Source organism: Hypomesus nipponensis, chromosome 3 (genome assembly GCF_054491055.1).
Source record: "Hypomesus nipponensis isolate SF chromosome 3, ASM5449105v1, whole genome shotgun sequence".
Lineage (NCBI taxonomy): Eukaryota > Metazoa > Chordata > Actinopteri > Osmeriformes > Osmeridae > Hypomesus > Hypomesus nipponensis.
In genome coordinates, this window is record NC_140363.1 from 4,512,012 (window position 1) to 4,535,442 (window position 23,431).

At 42.9% G+C, this 23,431-nt stretch overlaps 1 protein-coding gene and 2 long non-coding RNA genes across 5 annotated transcripts; 1 reads left to right on the forward strand and 2 right to left on the reverse strand.

The window, feature by feature from the left end:
• Positions 1–1,067: 1,067 nt before the first annotated feature.
• Positions 1,068–5,564, reverse strand: tmx1 (thioredoxin-related transmembrane protein 1). Its single transcript, XM_084684609.1, has 8 exons — positions 5,302–5,564; positions 4,832–4,947; positions 4,566–4,611; positions 4,170–4,298; positions 3,943–3,988; positions 3,717–3,818; positions 3,493–3,559; positions 1,068–3,252 (listed from the first exon to the last, which is right to left on the reverse strand). Exons 1-8 carry the CDS (start codon positions 5,562–5,564, stop codon positions 3,008–3,010), a joined length of 1,014 nt encoding a protein of 337 aa, XP_084540735.1. The 3' UTR covers positions 1,068–3,007.
• Positions 5,565–9,544: 3,980 nt separating this feature from the next.
• On the reverse strand, positions 9,545–12,110 carry LOC146299432 (uncharacterized). Of its 3 annotated transcripts, none has more exons than XR_014734196.1 (4): positions 11,528–12,110; positions 10,774–11,077; positions 10,033–10,378; positions 9,545–9,881 (listed from the first exon to the last, which is right to left on the reverse strand). It is a non-coding gene; the product is annotated as an uncharacterized LOC146299432 (long non-coding RNA). The 3 variants fall into 3 exon arrangements; XR_014734194.1 differs by having other exon boundaries at positions 10,774–11,080; XR_014734193.1 differs by lacking the exons at positions 10,774–11,077; positions 11,528–12,110 and having other exon boundaries at positions 10,033–10,764.
• Positions 12,111–14,347: 2,237 nt separating this feature from the next.
• LOC146299433 (uncharacterized) lies at positions 14,348–20,578 on the forward strand. The gene is made up of 4 exons (XR_014734527.1): positions 14,348–14,427; positions 15,340–15,443; positions 19,714–19,789; positions 19,964–20,578. It is a non-coding gene; the product is annotated as an uncharacterized LOC146299433 (long non-coding RNA).
• Positions 20,579–23,431: the final 2,853 nt, after the last annotated feature.

A 23,431-nucleotide genomic window follows, 5' to 3' on the forward strand; every position in this document is an offset into this window, starting at 1 on the left:
TGATTGAAGTGGACAAGGATGGATAAGTGCAAGTGCAGCACTATGCCCAAAGCAATGTCATTGTATACATTGCATCTCCTGGCACAGAGCCATAAAGTAAATATAGGGGAACTTAGAAATTCCCTTGTGTACAGTATGTGGCTTTTGTAAATAACTCACAACACCGATAGTAACCCCAACTGCTGTCGTAATGTTCTTGAGCAATGTTGTTTGTAGGATTTTATGGAACCTAGGATTTCCCTCAGGATTAATGAAGTGAATTGAATGAGATCGAATTCGATCCATGAACAGGGACATGGACCCAGGAGAACCATGAAGGAAATGGATCCAGTAAATATTCCTGAGAGCCACAGACAGAAAACCTGTCCAACAGCACCAGAGTCGTCTGGGTTCATCTACAACAGCACCCACACCAGAGAGCCCTGCCGATCCCCCCCAGGAGCAGATCCCCCCCCACACATCCTGGAGGACTAAGCTTCAGCTAAACAGAGCGTGTGCAGAAGGTCACTCAAGCTGCAATGACAGCGCTGATTAGAGATCCACTTCCCTGGCCTGCTCCCCTACTGACCCAGGGTGAGGGATGGTGGCCAAGATGGTGGATGATGGTGGTGAGGGAAGTATGATGATGTTGAGGGGGGTACGAGGGTGGATGATGGTGGTGAGGAGGGTGGGGTGAGGGAGATCTCTATTCAGTATGAGGCTGAGGTTGTTTCACAGGAAATGGTGATCTTGTATAAAACAGGAAGTAGGAGTGTATATATATCACAGCGTAACAATCTGCAGCAGTCTTGGTCTAACTGCGTTTTTCTACAATTTTATATTACACTTGAACCAGGAACCTGGTGCCATTACTGAAATACACAGCCAGGACAAGATGCAAACGATTCGAATACATATTATCTGCAAACATTAAAAGAAAAAACACAAATTAGACTTTCATGACTCTGTAAATCTTCTCATGTTTGAGTAACAAGAGGTACAACACTGTCATCTACTGGTTGGTAGTGGTAAGACCTTCAGATGCCATCATAAACCACGACAAGATTCAATTAACGTTTAGAGACGTATTTTTTCCAAACATATCAATTCTTTATTTAGAAAGGTCTGGTTCACACTAAGCACTGCAGGCTGAGTTTCAGGTCTGTGCAGTTGTTGGCCCCAGCAGAGGTGAGGAAGCGTGGGTCAGCCAGGAGAGACAGTTACATCAGGTTGATAAACAGTTGCAAAACCACCATTAACTATGGTAAGCTTGCTGAAAAGCACAACTTAAGTGTAAAAACCATGAGCTATTATATATAACTGCATCATTAAACTTAAAACTTAAAAGTGACATTTATGCACAAAAGCATTACAGGTTCGAGCATCACAGTCTGTTTCTATGAAGCTGAAAGATCCAGAGGGTTGGATGTGTTATGAGCATGTCTGTTGATTCTAGATTTGGTTGATTCTAGATCCTTGTGCTGTAGATCATTTTCAATGAGGACATGAGATGAGATTGAATTCCATACTACCTTCAAAAGAATCAATCATGTGTGTCACCATCATCTACTGGACCAAATCAGAAAACCCTCACACAATCACACATCAGCACTGAACAGCAAGTGAAACGTTTGAAGGAAAGAGAACAAAAAGAAGAAAAGCTCCAGCCACTTCACTCTCACCCACTCCACTTCTCGACATTGTTTACAGGACAAGCCATCAAACATCCCTCATCCACACACTGAACTGCACTGTTTGTCCAACATAAGAAGCCAGAGTTTGTATCCCTGAAAAACTCTCCACACCAGCATGCACTGTGCCTGAGCAATGGCACGTTCCCAATCGAAAATGGAATCTCGGCATGGATAAGTAAAATAATATTAGAATTACAATATTAGAAACAATGTCAAACGAACGACCCACCCTGAGATTCCCTTCAGAGCGGCATCTAGAACAGCCCACTGGTTCCTACACTGCGTGGCTGACTGTTTAGTTCCACGGAACGTCAACCAGGATACAGTTTTAGACCTGGCAGTCTGAACCAGGCCTCAGGTTTTCAGTATTGTGTAGGTCTTTTCGCAGTGAAGACAACAATAGGTCATATTTACAGCACAAAACTGATATTTAATCATCCATATTTTATAATAATCACACAGGTAGCACCGCAATCCTGACAGTGGAGTAAGCTCAGACAGCACACAGCCTCTCCATTGTTGTTGTGGGTCAGTCTTACAGAGGAACGAGGGCCACTGCACACTCAAATAAAGTCAACATGTGGGTGTCTTTGCTCATAAATGGATACTTGTGTTGGGTGCCAGCTCTGTACCAAACCCTTACACAGCATTTAAGAGACGGAGTGCCCAGATTCGTTTTTTCAGTGTTTCCCCATAATGATTACCTCTTTCCTGGAGTCGGAGATCAAGCAAAAAGTTTCTACTATTGTTATTTCTCACGCGTAAAGACACACAGATGATCCGTGTTGCGGTGAACTAAATGCAATTATAATGTGAAATGCCTGGGAAGACTTGAAGTGGATGAAAAGATGAACTGGGATTTCTGAGGTACAGGCAGTGGAAAACAACATATTATATTAGATATAAAACATCTTACAATAAAGGGCAAAACACAAGCAATATATAATTTGTTAAGAGGGACAAACGTAAAAATAACAATAAAAAGATGCATAGCATGAACAAAATGAAAAATATCAGCTGTACTGCACTTCATACTCAAACCTCACTCCTTGGACTGGTTTCAGACATGTAGAGCAGGTGTTGGGAGACTTGCTCCCCCGCGGGGAGGCAGCTGCTGGTGAGAGCAGTCGTGAGAGAGTCTAGACGTCACCCAGGGCAGCCGAGGGACGGGGGAGGAAGCAGGAAGTGGTTGCCAGACCCCGCCTCCTTGAGGCTTGCCGGGCTCCCTTCTGTAAACACTACTGCAACTCAGGACCGCGCTCCTCCACTAACCCCTCGCTGCTGTTCCCTTGGGAGTAGGGTGGGGGAGGCGTCTGCAGCTCCTGCCTCAGCCTCTAGATGTCCTCGTCCTCCTGCTCCTCCCGGTTGGCCACCACCCTCTTCCTCAGGGCTTGGTCAGGGAGGGCCTGTCCACGTGGCTCTGGGCGGCCCTCGGGCGATCCTCTCCTCCTCCTCCTCCAGACCTCCTCCTGTTCGCCGTCCTCCTCCTCGTCCTCCTCTTCATCGTCTTCCTCCCCGTCGGCCTCTTGTTCATCCTCTAGTTGCTGGATAAGCCGGGCTTGTTCCATAGACTGTTTCTCTGCGGCAAAGCATCATCCAAGAACAAATCAATGTTCAACGGTACACTTATCTACACACAATACACACACCATGTCTTATGTGTATGGGTTTTGGATATAGCTACATGTGATTGTATGGATTATGATATAGTAACGTGATTGTATGGGTTAGGATATAGCTACATGTGATTGTATGGGTTAGGATATAGCTCCATGTAATTTCATGGGTTCGGTTACATTTCCTGCCACCACACACTCACTCTGGTAATAGTCCGAGGAGGAAAACCTACGCGATGGGAAGACGAAGTCAGCAATGAACACCAATATCTGAGGAAGAGAACAATGAGGATCTGCTGAAACTTTGACTCTTTCTTGATATGGATTCTCTATCTGCACTAGAAGAACTGTGAGGAGACGAGGAGAAACAATAATCACATCCATGTAAATTCTCCTTGTGTCAACAAATGAGCCAGACTTAACTTACCAGTCCCAACACCAGACCAGAGAAAAGAGTGGCCAGGCCAAAGATGACGTACGAGCCCCAAACGGGAATCCCCAACTGCTCTGTCAGGTAGTTATGACAACGCTGCAATACAGAGAAAAACAGCAGCAAGTTTTACTTCCAGGTAGTTATGCAGAAACTGGTGGGCTTCAAAAGTTTCAGCCTATTTGCTGTTGCTGGATTTTATAATAAGCACGTCCTTTCTCACCCGGATAAACATAGACAGCTTGAAGAGAGCAGACATTGTGTTCATTCTGTAAAAGGACGAGAGAATCAAGAGATTAAATCAAATTGGAACTTTCAAAGAAGTGTCTGCCCTATCCTGTTTTCATAAACACATGTAAATCATCATATCCTTATCTCTAAACAGAAACTAATAAAAACGGTGATATCTTGTTCAATCAGGCCAAATAACAGTCAAGACAAGAAACTCACAAAAAGGAAGATGGACCAAACCAGGAAGAGACAGGCTCAATTGCCTGCCACCTCTTCTCATCTATGAAGCTCAGAAAGTCATCTTTAGTACGTGCTCCCTGGTACCTCCTGAAAACCCCATCCTTGCAGCTGAAAACACAGAGTTGAATCAGAAACATTTAGAATCGAAGCAGACACGCCAAGATCCAGTTAAAAGCCTAACCCCAATTTAAATATAGAACACAACATTTAAAAAAGGTAAGAAATATATTATATTTAATCAAACACATATTCAGTATTTAGCACAAGTAGGGTGTATTTCTGTAACATCTTCAGCTGTGGTTGTATCTTCATTCAGCGTGTCACACTGATGAACAGGAAGTCATGTGGTGTAAGTTTTTTTTTTTTTTTACTCACTGGTAAATGGTCGGAAGTGAAGTTATGATGAATCGCCCGCTCAAACCTAAGCAGACAGGATATGGTTACTTAGAATAAGCTAGCATGTCAAGAAATGACTTCATTATAACTAACAAACTACTTTCAAACGTAAACTTGATCATTTAAATGTTTGTTATGTTTATTATATGTACTGTAACCTATTAGTCTGACTTGCTGTGCTAGTGGGCTAACATTGTCCTCTAATGTAGTTCAAATGACAAGTCCTTCAGCAGTCAGTCACATACCAGGTTGTTCTGTGACGTCCACCTTGGCTATGTTGACCCCCATGTCCTCCCCCCAGTCAGCAAACTCAGTCCATACCGGCTGAAGCTGTTGGCATGCCGGACACCATGGTGCAAAGCTGTCGAAGAGGCGGGTGGTTCCAAGCATAAGTGTCAGCGGAATTCGTAGTGTCAGTGAATCATCTAATAACAGCAACGTTAGCTACGGCTAGTACATACATGTTTGTTTACAGATAGCTAGTGCTAGCTAGCTAGCTTCCCATATTAATCACGCATTTTGACAAGCATACTGTAGCTAGCTAGCTTTCCAACGTGATATTATATTTTGAATGTCAAGAACCATCAAGAACAAGCTACCTTGCTAATTCGCTTTGCTACACTTTTGCCAGCAACGCAAACGTGGCTAAATAACACGCCCGCTCTACTAATCCATGACTAGTAAACTAGCAAGCTATTAGCTTCTTCACACTTACAATTCTATCATCCACTCTCCTTCCAAGATGTCCTGCCAATTTCCATCAGTGACTTCTTTCAGGCTGCCGCTTTTGGCAAAAACTGGTTGCAACGTAAGATGTAATGCCAAAACTAAATAGCACATCAAGATTTTATGATTAGATGGCCACGATAAAGATAACATTGCATCGCCACTTCTGCTACCCAGCGGGTACGCCATGTTTAGGTCACTTGTCTCCTTCCTTCTTCCCTCACTTCCGTTTACCGACCGGTGCAACGTCATCACAGAGACACGTGCGCAACTAGAGGGAAACATTCAAACTGAACTGTCATTGTATTTGTTAACATTTTTGCAATAAAAAAAAAAAAAAAAAAAAGGGAAACATTTAAAGCCCATCACATTCCATTGGTAAGAACAGAAGTAAATGATGGATCCAGGCCATTAAAAGGCATCATAAGGTTGAGTCATGTTTTTGGCTTGATGTTTGCCTTTGGCAAACTCCCTAACGCTCTTGTGGCGAAAGGGGCACACATTCCCACAGACACTCTCGTAGACAGCCTTCCCAGAAGAGTGGAATCTGTTATAGCTGCTAAGCAGGGGCGAATCTAGGTTCCCACTTTTGGGGGGGCTAAGTCCCTAGATAAAACTTATAATTTTTCCTGTGACCCAGCAAAACTAGGGGGGTCTGGGGGCATGTTCCCCCAGAATAATTTTAAAAAAATATCATTTAAAATAGTGTCCTCTAGTGGGTTTTAGGAAGAGAAATGAACAAATTTAGATTTAAAATAAGAAAGAAAAATAAAAAAAATTGGGGGGGCTAATGAAACTTTTGGGGGAGCTCCAGAAAAAAAGAAAGAGACTGCGAGATTGTGCCCATGCATCACTTTCAGGTAAGTCCATGTTGAATTGTATATATACGGGAAATGTGCTGCTAATTTAATGTTTAGCCTATGCATACACCTCAAGACGTTATTGCTAATGTTAGCACACTCAAACATGTTTTTACTTGTTTGTTACTGTTAAACATTATCTATGCATTTTACATGTAACTGACGCCAGCTAGCTGGGGGGGGGGGGGGGTTAATCCGGCCCTGTTTCTTACGACATGAACGTAAAGAGAGCTCTACACGGAATGAGCGGAGAGGATCAACAGGTTCAGGATGGAAGTCACACCTCTCCTGTCAAAGTGCTTGAAGTCATGCAACAGGAAAGTGGCGGTATGTGAACACTTATATCAATCCTGCAGATATGGCCTCTAGGGGGTTGAGGGTGGAATCCTTCCTGAAGAATCAGACATGGGTGTCTGGGCCTCAGTTTCTTGTCCAACCTAAGGAGGAGTGGCCTGTAAACCCTGATGGTCCGCAATAAATCTCACAAGAGAACCCCGAGGTTAAAAGGAGCGTCACAGCGTTACAGACTGAAGCTGAGGCTGTAGACGCAGTGACCTGAATGATCAACCATTTCTCGTCTTAGATCCACTTGAAAAGGATATGTTGGATCCTAAGTCTCAAGGGTCTGCTTTTGTGTGTCAGTTGTAAGAGGAAGCAAAAGGACAGGTCATTATTGTAAATGTGAATTGGTTCTCAATTGATTTTACCTGGATAAATAAAGGTTGAAAAAAAATATTGAACTTGCCAGATCTGGCATGGATGAAGCCTGACAAAGGCAATCTCTGGAAATGGAGATTCAGAGTATGAAAGCTCGAGCTGATGGTGGTTACCTGTCAATAGAGGAACTAAGGAAAGCTGAGTTGGAGATAATCCGCTTCTGTCAAAAAAGAAGATTTCCAGCTGAGATCTCCAGCTTGGAGAAAGGAGAAACCGTAAAAAGAAACAGCCACATTGACAAGCTGAACCCAATGTTCAACGATGGTGTCCCAAGGGTTGGGGACGGCTCAGTAGGGCAGCCATGCCTGAAGACTCTAAACACCCAGTCATTCTGTCAAAAGATCTTCACATCACAGACATCATTCTTCGACACATACATTATCAGGTGGGACATTGTGGTCGTAACCACATGTTATCCATGCTGCGACGAAGATATTGGATTCCAGGTGCCAGTGTGGCCATAAGGAAAACCCTGTCCAGGTGTGTTGGCTGTCGGAGGTTACATGCCGCTCCACGGCGCCAGCAGATGGTAAACTTGCCTCAGGACAGAGTGTCCCCGGACTAACCTCCATTCACGCATGTTGGAGTGGACTATTTTGGACCCTTCAAGATGAAGTGTGGAAGGAGTGTATTGAAGAGATTCTCTTGCTTATCCATAAGGGCTGTCCACATTGAGGTGGCGTCATCGTTGGATACGGATTCCTTCATTAATGCTCTTTGACGATTCATAGCATGACGTGGACAACTGTGAGAGCTGCGCTCAGATAATGGTGCCAACTTTGTGGGTGCTGAGCGTGAGTTAAGGGAAGCCATCAAAAGCTGGAATCTTGCCGGATCCATGACACCCTTCTCCAAAAGGAAATAAAGTGGGTTTTCAATCCCCCATCTGGTTCACACCACGGAGGTGTATGGGAGAGATTGATCAGAATTGTGCAAAAGGTCCTGAACTCAACACTGAAGATGCAGTGTCATTAACAGCCGTCCCATAACCAAAGCATCCAATGATCTTAACGACCTTGAAGCACTAACCCCTAACCATCTTTTACTTCTGAAAACTTTGCCATCTCTGCTGCCAGGACAGTTCATAAAGGAGGATGTATATGCCCATCGTAGATGGAGACAAGTACAGTACATGTCCTATCTATTTAGGAAAAAATGGATTGAGGAATATCTGCCGCAACTGAGGAATATCTGCCGCAACTACAAGAGCGTCAAAAGTGGTCAGGTGTGAAAACGGAACTTCAGGCCTGGAGATATCGTCATCACAGTTGATGATTCAGCTCCTCGCAACTCATGGTTGACTGGTAGGATAATTCACACTATCCCAGACAAAAAAGGGCTTGTGCGAATGGTACGGATTCAGACCAAGACCAGCTGTCTGGATAGGCCCATCACCAAAGTCTGCCTCCTGCAGGAGGCTGAAGCCTTGTGAGAAGGTGCAGTTGATTTTCTCAGACCTATTGACTTTTATGCACTGACTTTCCTTTACGGAACTACAACGGAACAAGTGGCGGTGAAGGCCACTCTCTAAGGGGAAATAAGAATACGACATGCTACATTAACTTGTGTTACCTTTTTGTATTCAAGTCTCCTATGTTGTGTATTAATTATTATTTCTGTATAATAACTAGGGGCCGGAATATAGGAGCCAATGCATATCATGTGCATAGGAGCCAGGTATATTTACGTTTGTTGATGGTTTGTTTTACCTATACATCACTATAGGTGGTCACGGGGGATGGTCAGACAATCAGTAGCCTATTTAAACACCTGTGCACCTACATGGTGGGAGAGAGGGGGGGAGTTTGGGTTTTGCATTTTTTGTTGACCGCAGTTTTCCTGTAGTTTAAAGCAGTATTTTTCATACAACTGGATTTTGTTTCGAATTGTTGTATTTTTTTATTCAAATGGACAATAAAGACCCAAACGCATAGCATGGAGTGGAACTGCCTTATTCAAGTGTTTGTGCCCTGACTCAGCCTCTCAGCGGCTTATGGAGGATGAAACGAAGCTGCTACAGAGACAATTAAATAAGAGCTCTTGCTAGCAGACAAACTTGCGATCAGATTTAGTCTCCTTGCCGGCAAGCATTAAACTATTGTACTTTCTTTGAATCTGACAACTCTGTGCATTTCTTGATAAAGTAAGTAAGACTTTACTTACATAGCACATTTCATACAAGAATTGCAGCTAAAGGTGCTTTACATAAAATCAACAAAAACAACAATACAAGTGATAGAAGTATTAGATCTAAAACATTGAGGGGGGGGGCACATATAAAATGTGTTGTAATTCCTACACCGTTCACATGATTTGGATGTAAATACCCTGATATTAAAGATTGTTTCATTTCAAATCCATTGTGGTGGTATACAGAGCCAAATATTTATGGACCTAACTGTATCTATCTCACTTGTAAAAAAAATCAACACTGCACCAACACTAACACTTGACGGTGCTGTATTCACCCTACACTGGTTAGTGTTAAAATAAAATGTTAAAAAGGAACACCAACACCAGGTGTAGTGTGAAGACAACTACAATCATTGTTGAAAATAACTAATGCTATACTTCTGGGTGTAAATAGGAATAACTCTATTGGGTGTAAAAAATCCCCATACCCCACTAACTTAAAGAAAAGACAAATGGCAGAAATTGGAGAGAAAATGACCTTTGTATTTAATACATTTTACATTCACAATTTTAGCCTTTACAATTCTACACATCAGACAACTGCAATAGGGCACAATGTTATTATATATACTGTATATATATTATATATGTGTGTGACAGTGGGCACACATCCAACCCCAGCCATAAAACCTTCCCGCAACCCAGTGAGGAGAGATTTAACAAAACATCGATTAGGGTGTCCGCTCAGGGCTCCGGAAAGACGACCAATGTCAACAAGGGGTAGAAGGGTGTTTAATCATTTCGGGGCCTTCCCCCCCGGCCAGAACCGGCGAGGGCAGGACGGCTGTCCGAGCACTGACTGCAAGCATGGAGAAATTTACAATTAGGATATGAGCATGACCCCTCATTGAAATACATACACACAGGAGCGGACCCAGACACCTGGCGTTTGAAGGACGCCACCCCGCAACACCAGACCCACTTTGCACAACGGGCGCGGGACCACCCACCTTGGAAGCCATCGTGTGAGGGCAAAGCCCGGTAGAAGGGGTGAAAGACCCGCACACAGAACAACACAAAGGACGGAGCCCAGTGAACGTGCGGCTGACCAGCTTCAGGTCCAGCACGGACCTGTACAGGCGTTGGATGAAACGCTGAACGTGCAGGGCGGCCTTTGCGGAAAAGCCCTGGTGGTATCTGTAGAACAGGCCTCCCCCGTATGACAGCGCGAGGTCAGCAATGATGGCCAGATACGTATCCAGTTCCACGCGCCTCTCGGCAAACTCCTCACACACGAAGTCACGGAATACCCAGAATGCGACCACGAATTCAGCCAACGTCGGGGTTTTGGTTAGCCTAGGATGAAATCAAAATGTATTTGTATAGCCCTTTTTACAAGCAAGCAGAGGGCTTCTGAGGGATCGGCGTCCCTCACAACCACGGCCACGTCACCACACTCCACGACCCAACTCCTAAGAGATTCGGGCCCACACAACAGAATTTTTACAAAATTCACATCTTTACCTGCCAAGATGTGATCACGGTGCAATGTAAATGCAAGTGTAACAAGTTACAAAACTATTTAAGAAACATGTGCAATCTAGATACATAAATAGAACAAAGTAATTGTTCAAATGCAGCACAGAAAACTATGTACATAAGTTACATGTGAAATACATGTTAAATGTAGAGTAATGCAAGTAAAAGAGTGCAAAGTACAAACTATATATATACTGTATATAACTATGTACATAAGGAGTCTAGACCAGGGGTGGAGGAACTGGGTCTAGTCCAGGGATGAAGGAACCGGGTCACGCCGGCCACTCAACACCTGCACCAGCTGTCTCAGTGTACCAAGGCAGGCCTGATGGAAGGCTGCAGTTTCAGCATTCTGCTCCCTCCTCAAAGCTGCTTCCAGCTCCCTCGCTCGCACTGCATCATCGAAGGCCAACTGTAAATTCCTCTCCTGCTGAGGTGTGGTATTGGAGTCGGAGGTTGTCATTGCTGCTGGTGACAATGGGGCATCATCAGGGTCTTCCTTGCTTATCGAAACGTCTTCTTGGAAAGAAAGATACCAGAAAGAAGTGGCTTTTTGATTACACAAATTACTTATTCTTACATCCCATTTACTATACACGGTTCTCATCATCTCAAAGCCAACACATTTAGCATTCAGATCACTGAAGGTGTGTCAAGTCCCCTCTTGCTTTAAATACTGCACAATCAATCCCCAAATCATCCCTGACTGTGGAAACTTCACACTGGACTTCAGACAATTTATATTCTGTGCCTCCACTTTTCCTCCAGACACTGGGACCTTGATTTCCAAATGAAATGCAACATTTACTTTAATCAGAAAACAGGACTTTGGACCACTGAGCAACAGTCCAGTTGTTTTTCTTCGTAGCCCAGGTAAGACACTTCTGACGTTGTCTCTATATTGGGTACAAGTCGACTTGTATATAGATTAGATTTTTTATTGTATTGTATATTTTATGTGTTTACCTTATTTGCTCAGCCTACGTGCTATTGTTGGTTATTTATACTTTGTCATGTTTTGTGAAAGTACATTGAGAGCCATGTAAAAACCGAAGTCAAATTCCTTATAGACTGCAAATACTTGGCCAATAAAGCGGATCCTGATTCTGATTGAGGGATTCGAGGTCGCCCTTTACTTTGCTAGCCTGTCTATGGCCTTAAATAGCGTCCATCTTTTCGAACCATTTCCAACTCTTCCTTCTCGAACTACTCCGGCGTCCATTGCGGTAGCTGATAGACCTATAGTCGCTTTTAAGTTTTTTCAACTTTTCCCTACATTGTTGAAATGTCCTTTGGTAGCCGTGTGCGACCAACAGTTCAGAGACTTTCTGGTAGACCTTCTGGTTACGCGTTGAACCCTCCAGCTCTCGCTGGATCCTTTCGTCGGCTATCAAACAGAGGAAAGTCCGCACCTCCCCAATTGACCACGGCATGGTTTTGAAGGTTGCCACATTTAATTGATTAGTCCTGCGTATAAACAAAATTGCGGCCACAAAAGCATCGTGGCTATGTAAAAATGTCGGGTTTATGGTTTATGCATAATATTTGTGTCGCTTAATGATTACGGAAATTACAATTCTCTCTAACCAATCAGTAGTTCCTTTCTCTGAATGAAGTCGAACACACATATTGTAATTAGACATCGATATAAATAGCTATTTTTGAGGTGCCCCAAAATGTAACTATAGGCCTACTTCATATCTTTTGGTATTGTCCTTGTCCTTATGCTCAATTCTTTTTTGTAAGTTTATTGACCCGAACTCACTTTTGGGTTTCTCATTGTTGTTTAGGGATTCGTTGTTTGGTTTTAATAGCGTAACATTGCAAAAATAATGAGCATTTTATTGTAAATGTGTTATTACTTGCCGAATTAATTGCAGCTAATGTGTATATTGTAGGCTACTACCGTGTTTTGGGGGGTGTTCTTAATGGAATCATGGAAGGAGAGAAAATCGATGGCGAAAATTGTTATTATTGAAATTTGAAGTGGTTTGTCAGACTACTTGATACAGTGCAGACACATTGCTTAGGGAAGTCTCAGTGGAGACCGGATGGGAGACTTGTCTTCATGCAGACTTCACAATAATCTGATAGGGCCTAAGTGTGTATGTATGAATATCCCCTCTGTTGCCATAGGACCAGTTGACTTTATTAAAATTGCATTACGTTTACATTATTTACTTTTTTCCAGAAATTATTTTGTGATTATTGCCAGCATACACCACTTCCTCATGCTCCTTTCAATTTTCTGATCATGTTATTCTATCAGGAACCAGAAGAGGGCAGCATGCTTTAGGTAATTGTCTCACCCGCAACCTCTGCACAAAGGAAATACCAGCATTACAGAAATATCTTCAAAAGATGATTGACGAAAACAGAACACATTTGTGTACCTGTCCTTTTCACATTGATTATGAGAATTGTGTACATCTTATTGTTGCTCAGGTGGGGATGATTGATGTTGTCTCCCATACATTTCCATAACAATTTTCTAACTGCCTCACACTGAGGCAGAAAACAATATCAGAGCCGGTGAGTGAGTAAGAGGTTGTTGAGTGGAAAGCGGTACAGCGTGGGAGTGTAGAGGCTAAGAGGTAGTCTTAGTGACCCCTCTTATTCTGCCTTTTTAAAATCATTCTATCTCTCTTTCTCTGTCTCTTTCCCTCTCTCGTTCTTTTCCTATCTGTCCCCTCTCTTTCTCTCCCTCCCATTGGGTAGGTGTTCAGTTTTATCATTATGCCCCCTGAAGCCGTCATAGGTAAACGTTTCACGACGTGAGGACCAAGGAGGAACTAAAAAAGAAAAACAGGTGAACAAGACCAGTCACACCAACGTTCGACATAATTACAGATGAGAAACAGCTGGCACAGGACACCAACAACCTCTGGTGCCATTAGGATGTTTTTAATCACCTGGAGGATTTAGTCTGATGTTGCTATGTCTATTTCACATACTCTTCATCAGGGCGGCCCAACCTATTCTTGACAAAATGTCAGCCTTCTGGACACTAGACATTCATTTGATGTTGTACCTGGACAAGAAATATCTGCTCTCTTATCAGTTGATATTAATTTAATGTTGCATCTTGACAAAATGTTAGACTTTTGGACTTGACCCATTCTCTGGATACTGCATCTGGACAAAATGTCAGCCTTCTGGACACTGCCCATTCATTTGATGTTATACCTGAACAAGAAATATCTTCTCTTTTGACATTTGATATTAATTTGATATTACATCTGGAGACAATGTCAGCCTTCTGGACACTGCCCATTATTTTTCTATTTCATCTTGACAAAATCTCAGCCTTCAGTAAAGGCCTGTTTCCTGAAGAACTTCCTTCCTACACATTTACACTCCCCTGTAGAGATACCCTCCTGTAGATTTACACTCCAACTCTGCTCCTGAAGAGATACCCTCCTGGAGGTTTACACTCCAACCCTTCTCCTGGAGAGATATCCTAGATAGGACAACACCACCTAAGAGAAATCTACAAAATTATTGTTTCGACCAAAATAATGTAGAATGACAGGAAATGTCGAGGAGAGAGTGAGGGAAGGACATGCATGGCTGGAATTGAACCCCTGTAGACATTGAGCCACCGAGGTAACCAAATGATATCATCTTTTTTGGCATCGTTTCCATTGCACTCATAACATGACAATCCTTATCATAACCCCAGACACATCGGAAAATAACCTTTTTGATTTTTTCTGTTTTAATCCTTCAGTTTTTCTGTCATGATTGAACTTGAAGCAAAATATTCTTAGCATTACGGTAAATTTTGCTTCCATTTCACCAATCTTTCTCCAATAGTTTCAGGCCCGGAGTTTTCGACGCCATGGTGACAACATGTTCACTCCTGGGTGAGTCAGCCAATCACGAAGCCTCCTTGAATCAGAAACTGATTTCAAAAGTAGCTTCAGGGGGAAACTATGATAGGTGATCAGTCTTTTATACCCCTGCTTCCCCCCACACATGCACCCATATACAGTATGCACATGCCTGCCACACACACAAACTCCCTTTTTCTGTGTCATTATGGAAGTCGTGTGGGATGTAGAGCAGGAGGGATGAGGTCTCTGCAGACAACCAACAATGCCTTATTGCTTTCTCTTGGATCCTGTCTCATTTTACATTTTAATCTCATTTGTGATTTTTTTTAGGCAGATTCCAAAATGATTTGCTGTGCTTAATGACCTTTGAAAGGAGAGGCGATGGGCTTTGTGTTATACATCTTAAAAATCCCCCCCTTCACACACACTCACACAAATGCACACACCCCAGGCCCCACCCCACACCCCCATTATAAAAACTTCCCACCCTAGCTGCCCCCCCTCCCCCCACTACCACCCCCCCCTCCCACATCATAAGCCCCATACCCCACCCCCCAGTCACCACCAGGATATGAAACTCCTGCAGAAATGCCTATCCTCATCTCATTGGTGGAGTCAGCAGAGAAACGTGTGTGTAGCTTTCTTTCGTCTCCAAGAGTGGTGTCAAGCGTTTGGAACCCTCTGGCTCATTGATTAATGTCTCTTTCTTTTTCCCTCCCTCCCTCCCTCCCTCCCTCCCTCCCTCCCTCCCTCCCTCCCTCCCTCCCTCCCTCCCTCCCTCCCTCCCTCCCTCCCTCCCTCCCTCCCTCCCTCCCTCCCTCCCTCCCTCCCTCCCTCCCTCCCTCCCTCCCTCCCTCTCTCTCCCCCCCCCCTCTCTCTCTCTCTCTCCCTCTCTCTCTCTCTCTCTATATATATATATATCCCTCTTCCTTCCTTCCACAGAGCCAGCTGTCTGGATACACTGCAGGACCTTTCATTTGTGTTCCCTGCCTGTCCCCGAGAAGGACACAGCTGCAGAGCTGCTGCTCAGCCTCTGCTACAGTGAGGTGGTCCCTGTGTTTCAATGTGCATTTCAATGAAGAGGCTTTCAGGTGGAGCCCCTCCATCACCACACATGCAATTAGGAGTAATTATGCACACAGCTGCAGTTGTATCCTAACAGCGTCCTTTGCTGAATCAACCAATACCATAAAGTTAATAACATCATCTGTAATGGTGATTACACTGACAAATAATTAAATAGCTGAATGCTTAGCATTACATGTGCCCTTTTGACCTTTGGCCTGGTCTCCTCCCCCTTATCTGGTGTGTTATGTAATGACTGCAGATTAATGTGTGACAGTGAACGATCGTTGACCACTGGAACGCACAGTGGTCATATAACAGTAGAAAGCAGTCTTGAATGTGATGTATGACTGGAGACTGGGGTTTAGCGGACCATGTCAACTGATCTGCTGCCCATTCCTCCGTGTTCCTGGTGAGGAATGTTGTTGGGCGTGTTTTTGATTTTCCGATATGCTGAGGTGTAGAAAAGATAGATCAAGATATGGAATTAAGTGAATATGTCCTCTATAGACATGTCTCTGGGTCAAAGGTCGATGAGTCTCTGAACGGGGTTATCCTGAAATGTGTTTTGTGTTTTGTCTCACGAGAGGTCTCAGAATTCAGGGCAAGTCTTCTGAGACCTGAAGCTCCAACTTCTTGAATGTCATATGATATAACAATAAAAAAAAAAAATGTTAAATATATATTTACATATTATACATATTTACATCCTGGTTTTTTAGGTCCTTTTAGTGATGTCTCAATATAATCATCATTTGTGGCAGTGAATGAATGTACAAATATATGTACTGCGGTACATAGACTCCCATGGCAGAAGACATAAAGAAGTGTTAAGACGTTGTGTCTACAAAGGGGGGGGGGGGGGGGGGCGAAGCGTCCAGCTGAATCACTTGTGGAGTCGGGATTTTAGTTGGATAGTCGTTTGGGGAGTCGTTTTTAATTGTGCTGAGCTCACTCTCTGTGTTCTCTATGGGTAGATTACTTTCTGTGTTGTAGCGGGGTTTGTTCGTTTAAGATATAAATAGATATCTTATATAGAAATAATAATGTATATAAAGTATCTTGGGATCACCATCTTAGAAGTTGTTTAAAGGGGCTAATGAAACCTTGTTTAATAGCCTTTGTAATAATCAGTCTAATCTTAAGTAATGAATTCTATGATAGTAGAGCAGGTCAGATAAAATGAGGGATAATGCGAGTATTATACACAATGATTTATTTAAGAAAATGTAATTATATAATGAACAATACCAGAGAAGTTATGGGTTGTCTTGGCTTTGAATAATACAATGAAACACAATGGATTTGTGAAAAGCGCATGGGTAGGGGGAAGGGAGAGAGAGACAGGCGCGTTGGAAACAATGGTGGACAATCTAGCGGTAACGGTATTCCTAACTCTTGTCAAGGGTAGGAGTGGGTATGAATGGTACCGTGTCTGTTGGCTCTGCATTAGTGTTCTCTACGTGTAGATTTCTCTCTGTGTTCTCTATGGGTAGATTACAAACCATATTGTGTTTTAGTCTTCATTAACACAGACTTAATCCCTGCACTGACCAAAAGGTTAGTGTCCAGTATTGAATCCAGTGAATGTCTTTCTTAGAAATATAGAACTGGAATCTCCGAAGGTTATCTAAAGCAGGCTGGATTATTTGGGTCTGTGTGTTCCCTCTTTTGATTTGAATTTGAATGTTGAGCAGAGATCTTCAAAAATCAGGTCACTGACATTTAAATGAGTTCAACAGGAGCTTCTGATTCATGTGTGGATTTGTGCTTACATCTGTGGAGTGTGAGAATACCACAGATTCAGCGTTTGGGCTAGTATCTTACAGTGTGGAGAGTGAGAATACCACAGATTCAGCGTTTGGGCTAGTATCTTACAGTGTGGAGAGTGAGAATACTACAGATTCAGAGTATGGTCTTAGTGTATAAAGCAAGGATACTACTTAGACACACAGTATAGTCTAGTGTGTGGAGTGACTTCACAGATACAGTACCGTGCATATGCGTGTGGAGTGATCAAACGATCATTGAAGTGTGTTTTGTAAACATGCCGGCCTGTGTGTCTGGTTGTTTAAGTGGAGCAGAGAGAACCATGGGGATTCTGTCTGATGGGGAGTATTCTTCACTAATAGTATGAGATTATGGAGGGATCTCTCCCTTCCTCCTTCCCACTCCCTCTACCTTCTCTGTCTCTCTCTCTCTCCCTTCCTCACTCCTTCTGAAAACACAAACGATAAATGTGTCAGACCACAGCAGGGGAAAGAACAATCCTCTGGTCCTCTAATTGGATTTGCACGTGTGTAAGAAGGCCTGGATTCTCTCCACAATAGGCAGGCTTCCGATCGTCCCATGCAACCCATGCTTTTGTCTCACTTTCTGTTTCCTGGTCCTTCCTTCCTTCCACACCACAGTGGAGACCTGCTCAAAGCCTTTATGCTCATTATGATCATTAGAGGATGTGAAATGGACAGCGGGTTAATCCATCGTGAGAAAGAAGAGACCCGACTGGATGGAGACAAGATTCTTTGTCATTAACATTTGACCATTCTGTTGTACCAAGCAAGACTAATAGAAACCGACAGCCAACATAGAAAGTAGCTGGAGATGTACAGAATACAGATCATACCCATAACATATCTCTTCATTGACACACAGTTCACTCACAGCTTAAACACTACAGCCCTAATTTCAGCAAATGTGTTACAGTAATGGAGGTGTACTGTAGGTGAACTGTAAGCTCCTTTGTTCATTGTTAAGGAACGTTCCGAGTCGAGCTTAGTTAGATCAAGAGGGGGTGAAGGATTTAGAGGAATGTCTGTTTGACCTAAGGCTTCTAAACCACCCTGTGGGACAGTAGACCCTGGCGGATGGATTGAGCATCTTATACGGCCTTCTATCTAAGATTCTTGATACAATCTATATTTAGGACCTAAGGAGAACTTCTTGAAACGGGTCAGTTGGAGACATACAGTAAGGTGCTAATGAAGCAGCTGTCGAGACCTTTTGGTGTTGAGAGTAGCTTTGTAGTTTACAAACCATTGTGGATAAGAGTGAGTGTTTGTATTTATTTATCAGTTGTTTAGAATGAGATGTGTGAGTCTATATGACACTGGGTGTGTATTCAAGTCCTTATCACTTGACTGAACGACGTTACGTCCTCCGGTAGATTGATCACAGAGCGCTCTGTTAGGTAATGTACTGTACAGAATGAATCATTTATATTAATCCGGCATCCTGACTATTCAAGTACACAGTGTCTTCAGAATTTCCTTGACCAGTGACAGCCAGCAGGCAGATGGACGTCCAGAACTCCGCAACACCCAAAACCATCCTCTGTTCCTTCCAGTTAGCAGGAAGCAAGCTCGTTACGTAGAGCACAAAGTGGAGACAGTGGGTGACAGGCATCAAAGTAACAGTTAGAACCTCTAAGGACGTCATTAACGGTCACCCACTTCTATGTTTCTCGTGATGCTTCCTGGCGGAATGGCAAAGGCTGTTGCCAGATTCGAAGGTGAATGCTGTAGGTGCTAACCATGTGTGACGAGGAACATTGAAGAAAACACCACGTTTATAATTGCTGTTTCCGTTATCTCATTTGCCGTTAATGACATAGCTGATGAGCTGACTTGTGAAATATACGGATGACTGATCATCTGCTGTGTCACTGACAAACTAAAAGAACATTCTCTTTAAAGAAAATATATTTATACAAATCTGTGTTTTCATACACCGTTATCTTGTATTTATTTAGTGAAGACCACTCCAAAAGAAACAAAACACAGACAGCTGGTTTATTTTTAGGGATGTGTTGATCACACACATTATTGCACAGCTCACTGTCAGCTTTCCAATGGTCTCGAGCATAGATTTACGTGCCAGATGCCCCAACATTCTGTCAGGCAAATTTACGGAATTGGATAGCCATTGATTTTGTTTAAGGCAAGTTGACACCCCTTGTTCAAGACAAGATCAGCTCTTCTTGTTTGTGAGACAGTATCCATGTGGCTCTTTAACCCAGGTCCTCTTACTATAACACTGCAAACAAAGATATATCAGTCTACTGTACTTCAAACATAATCTTCTTTAGTGAGAGCGCTGTCTGTTTCCTGCTCTCTACAGTGCACACAGAAGACATGGCTGAATGAGTTTATGTAAGATAGTCACCCTACCCCCAGGTTCTCTGAGTATGCCCATGTATGTACAGCCAGTGATTCAGGGATATATGACGCTCTCATACGGTCTGTCTTTCAGATGCCTGAAAAAGAGGGAATGTCGGAAGCGGCCAGTGGGAGGAGAGGAAGTGTAAGAACAGCTTGAATGGGAGAAGGTGGGTAGCACACAATCCCTCGTAGACACACACAGTCGCTCCGAAGAATGTATGTTTGATGATGTAACATGTAGGCCTAAGGGCCATGTGCTTTCAAACAGAATTGTTGGCAAATCCCCCATCCCAATACAAAAATAAACCCTGTTGTTTTGTTTTTTTTACATTTCTACGTAGGTTTTGGATCTTCTTAGCTCATCATGTTTTATGTAACCATTGTCAAACACATCTTGCTGTAAGGACACAAAATCAAAATGCAACACTAATTCATCAGTGCCTTACACTAACTCCTCACATGTGCAAACACTCATTGCTTTCCTCAACACCCACCAATCATGGCTTTAGAATAGGCCTATAGATAGCCTAATTGGAGTCAAATTACAGTGGTGGGTATAATTTGAACGTTTACTGTAGAAATGATAACAGGTATGTAACAATCTACTGTTATGTACACATGTTCTAATGCACACATACAGTAATACCTGTTTCAGCACAACACACGGTATACTACACACATATATATTTTAGCACCCATGCATCCATTGACTGCAATGCACTGCATGATATGGTCACAGTCTGGTGGATTACTGTATCATCCTGTGCAACAGTACAGTGAATGTAAGAAGACATTCTGACAATATTGTAGAAAATAGTATATATTACTGTATGCTACAGTTCATGACACACACACGCACCATTCCATAATCACCTTTTTCAAAATTGGGTTTGGATTTTGTCCTACTACACTCTTTCTTTCGTACTGTGTAATACTGTATTCACAACCACAAATGCTTACAGTAAAAAATAAAGTTTGGTTTCAATCTTGTTTTCGTGTTTACCATGAATTTGTCAACATGTCTGCCATTACAGAAATGCACATAGGAGCTCATGAAAGAGGAGTTTTAGGTTTTGAATAACTGTGTGTATATCACATATGCCAAAATGTAATGTCATGGCAAAGGTGTTTGCAATGTAAGCCTCTTAAGATTGAAGCAAAACAATTTTTGCTTTTGAAATGTGTTTGTGATAGTTTGAATTCAGTACTTCATTTAGATACGAGGCATTTTGCTTTTTGTGAGTGCAATTCTTCGATTTGTGTATTACGTTTTTTTTTCATAGGAAAAGTAAAAAAAATGTGTTTAAGCAGTTGAAAAAACTTTAATCAGCTCTTTCAAAATTTTGGAAAAAAGCTTGTTTCTTTTTTTTTTTTTTTTTGTCCTACTACACAATGTATATATTTTCTTTTGTACTGTGTAATACTGTATTCAGTATGACCAGGTGAGGCTCCCACAGGTACACCCCAGACAAACACATTTCTTTGTCTTGAAAATAATTAAATTCAAATGTAGCTTGTAGGAAATGTATTTGCGTATCCACGTATCCATGTTTCCCTCAATTCCCCAAAATGTGTAGGACCATGGAGTGAACAGTAAACTTTAAAATGTGTTCATCTCTAGGCTTTCAATGTCACAGAAACCCATAAAATGGGAATTTTGGAACAGACTTGGCTGCTTTGGCCCAGTTTACACTTCTATTCTTGTATACTTTGCTTCTCTGAATGGCTTTGAAGAACCCTTCTCTTGCCTTAAAGGTGCAGAGGCATCAACCCCAGCTGTGTTTTGAAGCCCAGGTCTGGTCTAAAGTCTTTTAAAGTTAAAAAGTTAACCTAAAAGATGAATTACAGTGACACTACGCCAGACCATTTCACATTACTAAAGGATTGTGAGTAGTGTATAGTACAGTAAAGTAGAACACGGTGGAATAGAAGCAGACCAGAGTAGAGTTAACAAACAATACGTTACCTCACAATTGTTTTATTTAGATAGAATACAAATCTTTAATCTTTAAATGTACAATGTACTGTACACATACCAAGGGAGTAAACTGTATTTTGGTTGGTAATGTGTGCAGTGTTTGGTAATGTTGTGTGCAGTGTTTGGTAGTGTGGTGTGCAGTGTTTGGTAATGTGGTGTGCAGTGTTTGGTAGTGTGGTGTGCAGTGTTTGGTAGTGTTGTGTGCAGTGTTTGGTAGTGTGGTGTGCAGTGTTTGGTAGTGTTGTGTGCAGTGTTTGGTAGTGTGGTGTGCAGTGTTTGGTAATGTGGTGTGCAGTGTTTGGTAGTGTTGTGTGCAGTGTTTGGTAGTGTGGTGTGCAGTGTTTGGTAGTGTGGTGTGCAGTGTTTGGTAATGTGGTGTGCAGTGTTTGGTAGTGTGGTGTGCAGTGTTTGGTAGTGTGGTGTGCAGTGTTTGGTAATGTGGTGTGCAGTGTTTGGTAGTGTGGTGTGCAGTGTTTGGTAGTGTGGTGTGCAGTGTTTGGTAATGTGGTGTGCAGTGTTTGGTAGTGTGGTGTGCAGTGTTTGGTAATGTGGTGTGCAGTGTTTGGAAGTGGAGCCAAGCTCTGCAGCACTGACACTTTTACTCCTGCATGTAGGCAGGCAGGCAGAGGTGCACAAGAAGGGATACAGTGACAAGCAGGATGGAGGGATGAGAGGAGGGGAGGAGGGGAAGGAGGGGAAAGAGGGCTGAGGAGGTTACCTGAGAATATAAAGCAAAAAATGCTACCAAGTTATACTCACTGAATGTACTCACTAATATGATGTATGGTACTCACTGATAGTACCCACTTACCGTATTTCTTTGATTAAACGCAGCGGCATTTATTACACAATGATCATTTTTGGTGCGGCGTTTATTTGAGGGCCGCGTTCAATCAAAGAAATACAGTACTTCTACTCACTTATAGTATTCACTAATAGTACAAACAGTAGTTCTCACGTATAGTCTTTATGTTGATTAAGAAGGATATTCTGTTGTAGTGGTAATACTGTGCTCTGTGTGTTTTTTCCCACTTATTCTGAAAATACTGTACATGTAAAACCTGGTTTCAAGAAAATGCCTGTGGAAAGGTTAGAAGCCTGGTAGCCAACCTTTCCTCGATTGAAACTGCCATGGCCCTGGTTCCAGTGGTAGTTCCAGCTCTGTACTCTCCCTCTGCTGTGCAGCTGGATCTTAGTGGGCTGGAGTCTCCAGAGAGGCTGGTGCTCCCCAGAGGATGTCTCTCCCCCTCCCCCCCCTCTCTCTCTCTCTCTCTCTCTCTCTCTCTCTCTCTCTCTCTCTCTCTCTCTCTCTCTCTCTCTCCTCTCTCTCTCTGTGTCTCTCTTTGTCTCAATCTATTAATCTCTCTCCCTCCCTCTCTGTCTATATCTATTTCTCTATGTGTGTTGTTCTCTCTCACACTCCATTTTAATCTCTTTGTATCATTTTCCATCTCTATGTCTCCACTATCCCCTTTCTCAGCCTCTACCTTTCCCTCTCTTTCTCCCCTCTGTGCTTCCCTGCCTCTCTCTCTCCCTCTGTCTCTTTCTCTGTTCTCTGTGTGACTCCTGCAATACATATTGGAGGTACCAACTCACAGACACGCTCACACACACACAAATTCACACACACACACATACGATCGAAACGCACACACACACTCTCACACACACACTCCAGATGCCAAAGATTAGTGGGCGATTTGGTGTGACAGTAGACTGTGAGAGCTTGCTTGAATCCATTAGATACTGAAGATAAAGCAGGATGAGAGGAGATGAACTGGAGGGCAGGTGGGTGAGGGGGGGGACATGGGGGGAGGGGGCTGGGGACATG

Bases quoted from the DNA above. Each gene is read 5' to 3' on its own strand.
- tmx1 (XM_084684609.1), bottom strand. From the start codon at position 5,564: ATGACGTTGCACCGGTCGGTAAACGGAAGTGAGGGAAGAAGGAAGGAG. The intron at 4,299-4,565 runs GTGAGTAAAAAA...CTGTGTTTTCAG, and splicing joins TCACTTCCGACCATTTACCA to CTGCAAGGATGGGGTTTTCA. The intron at 3,989-4,169 runs GTGAGTTTCTTG...GTCCTTTTACAG, and splicing joins TTTGGTCCATCTTCCTTTTT to AATGAACACAATGTCTGCTC.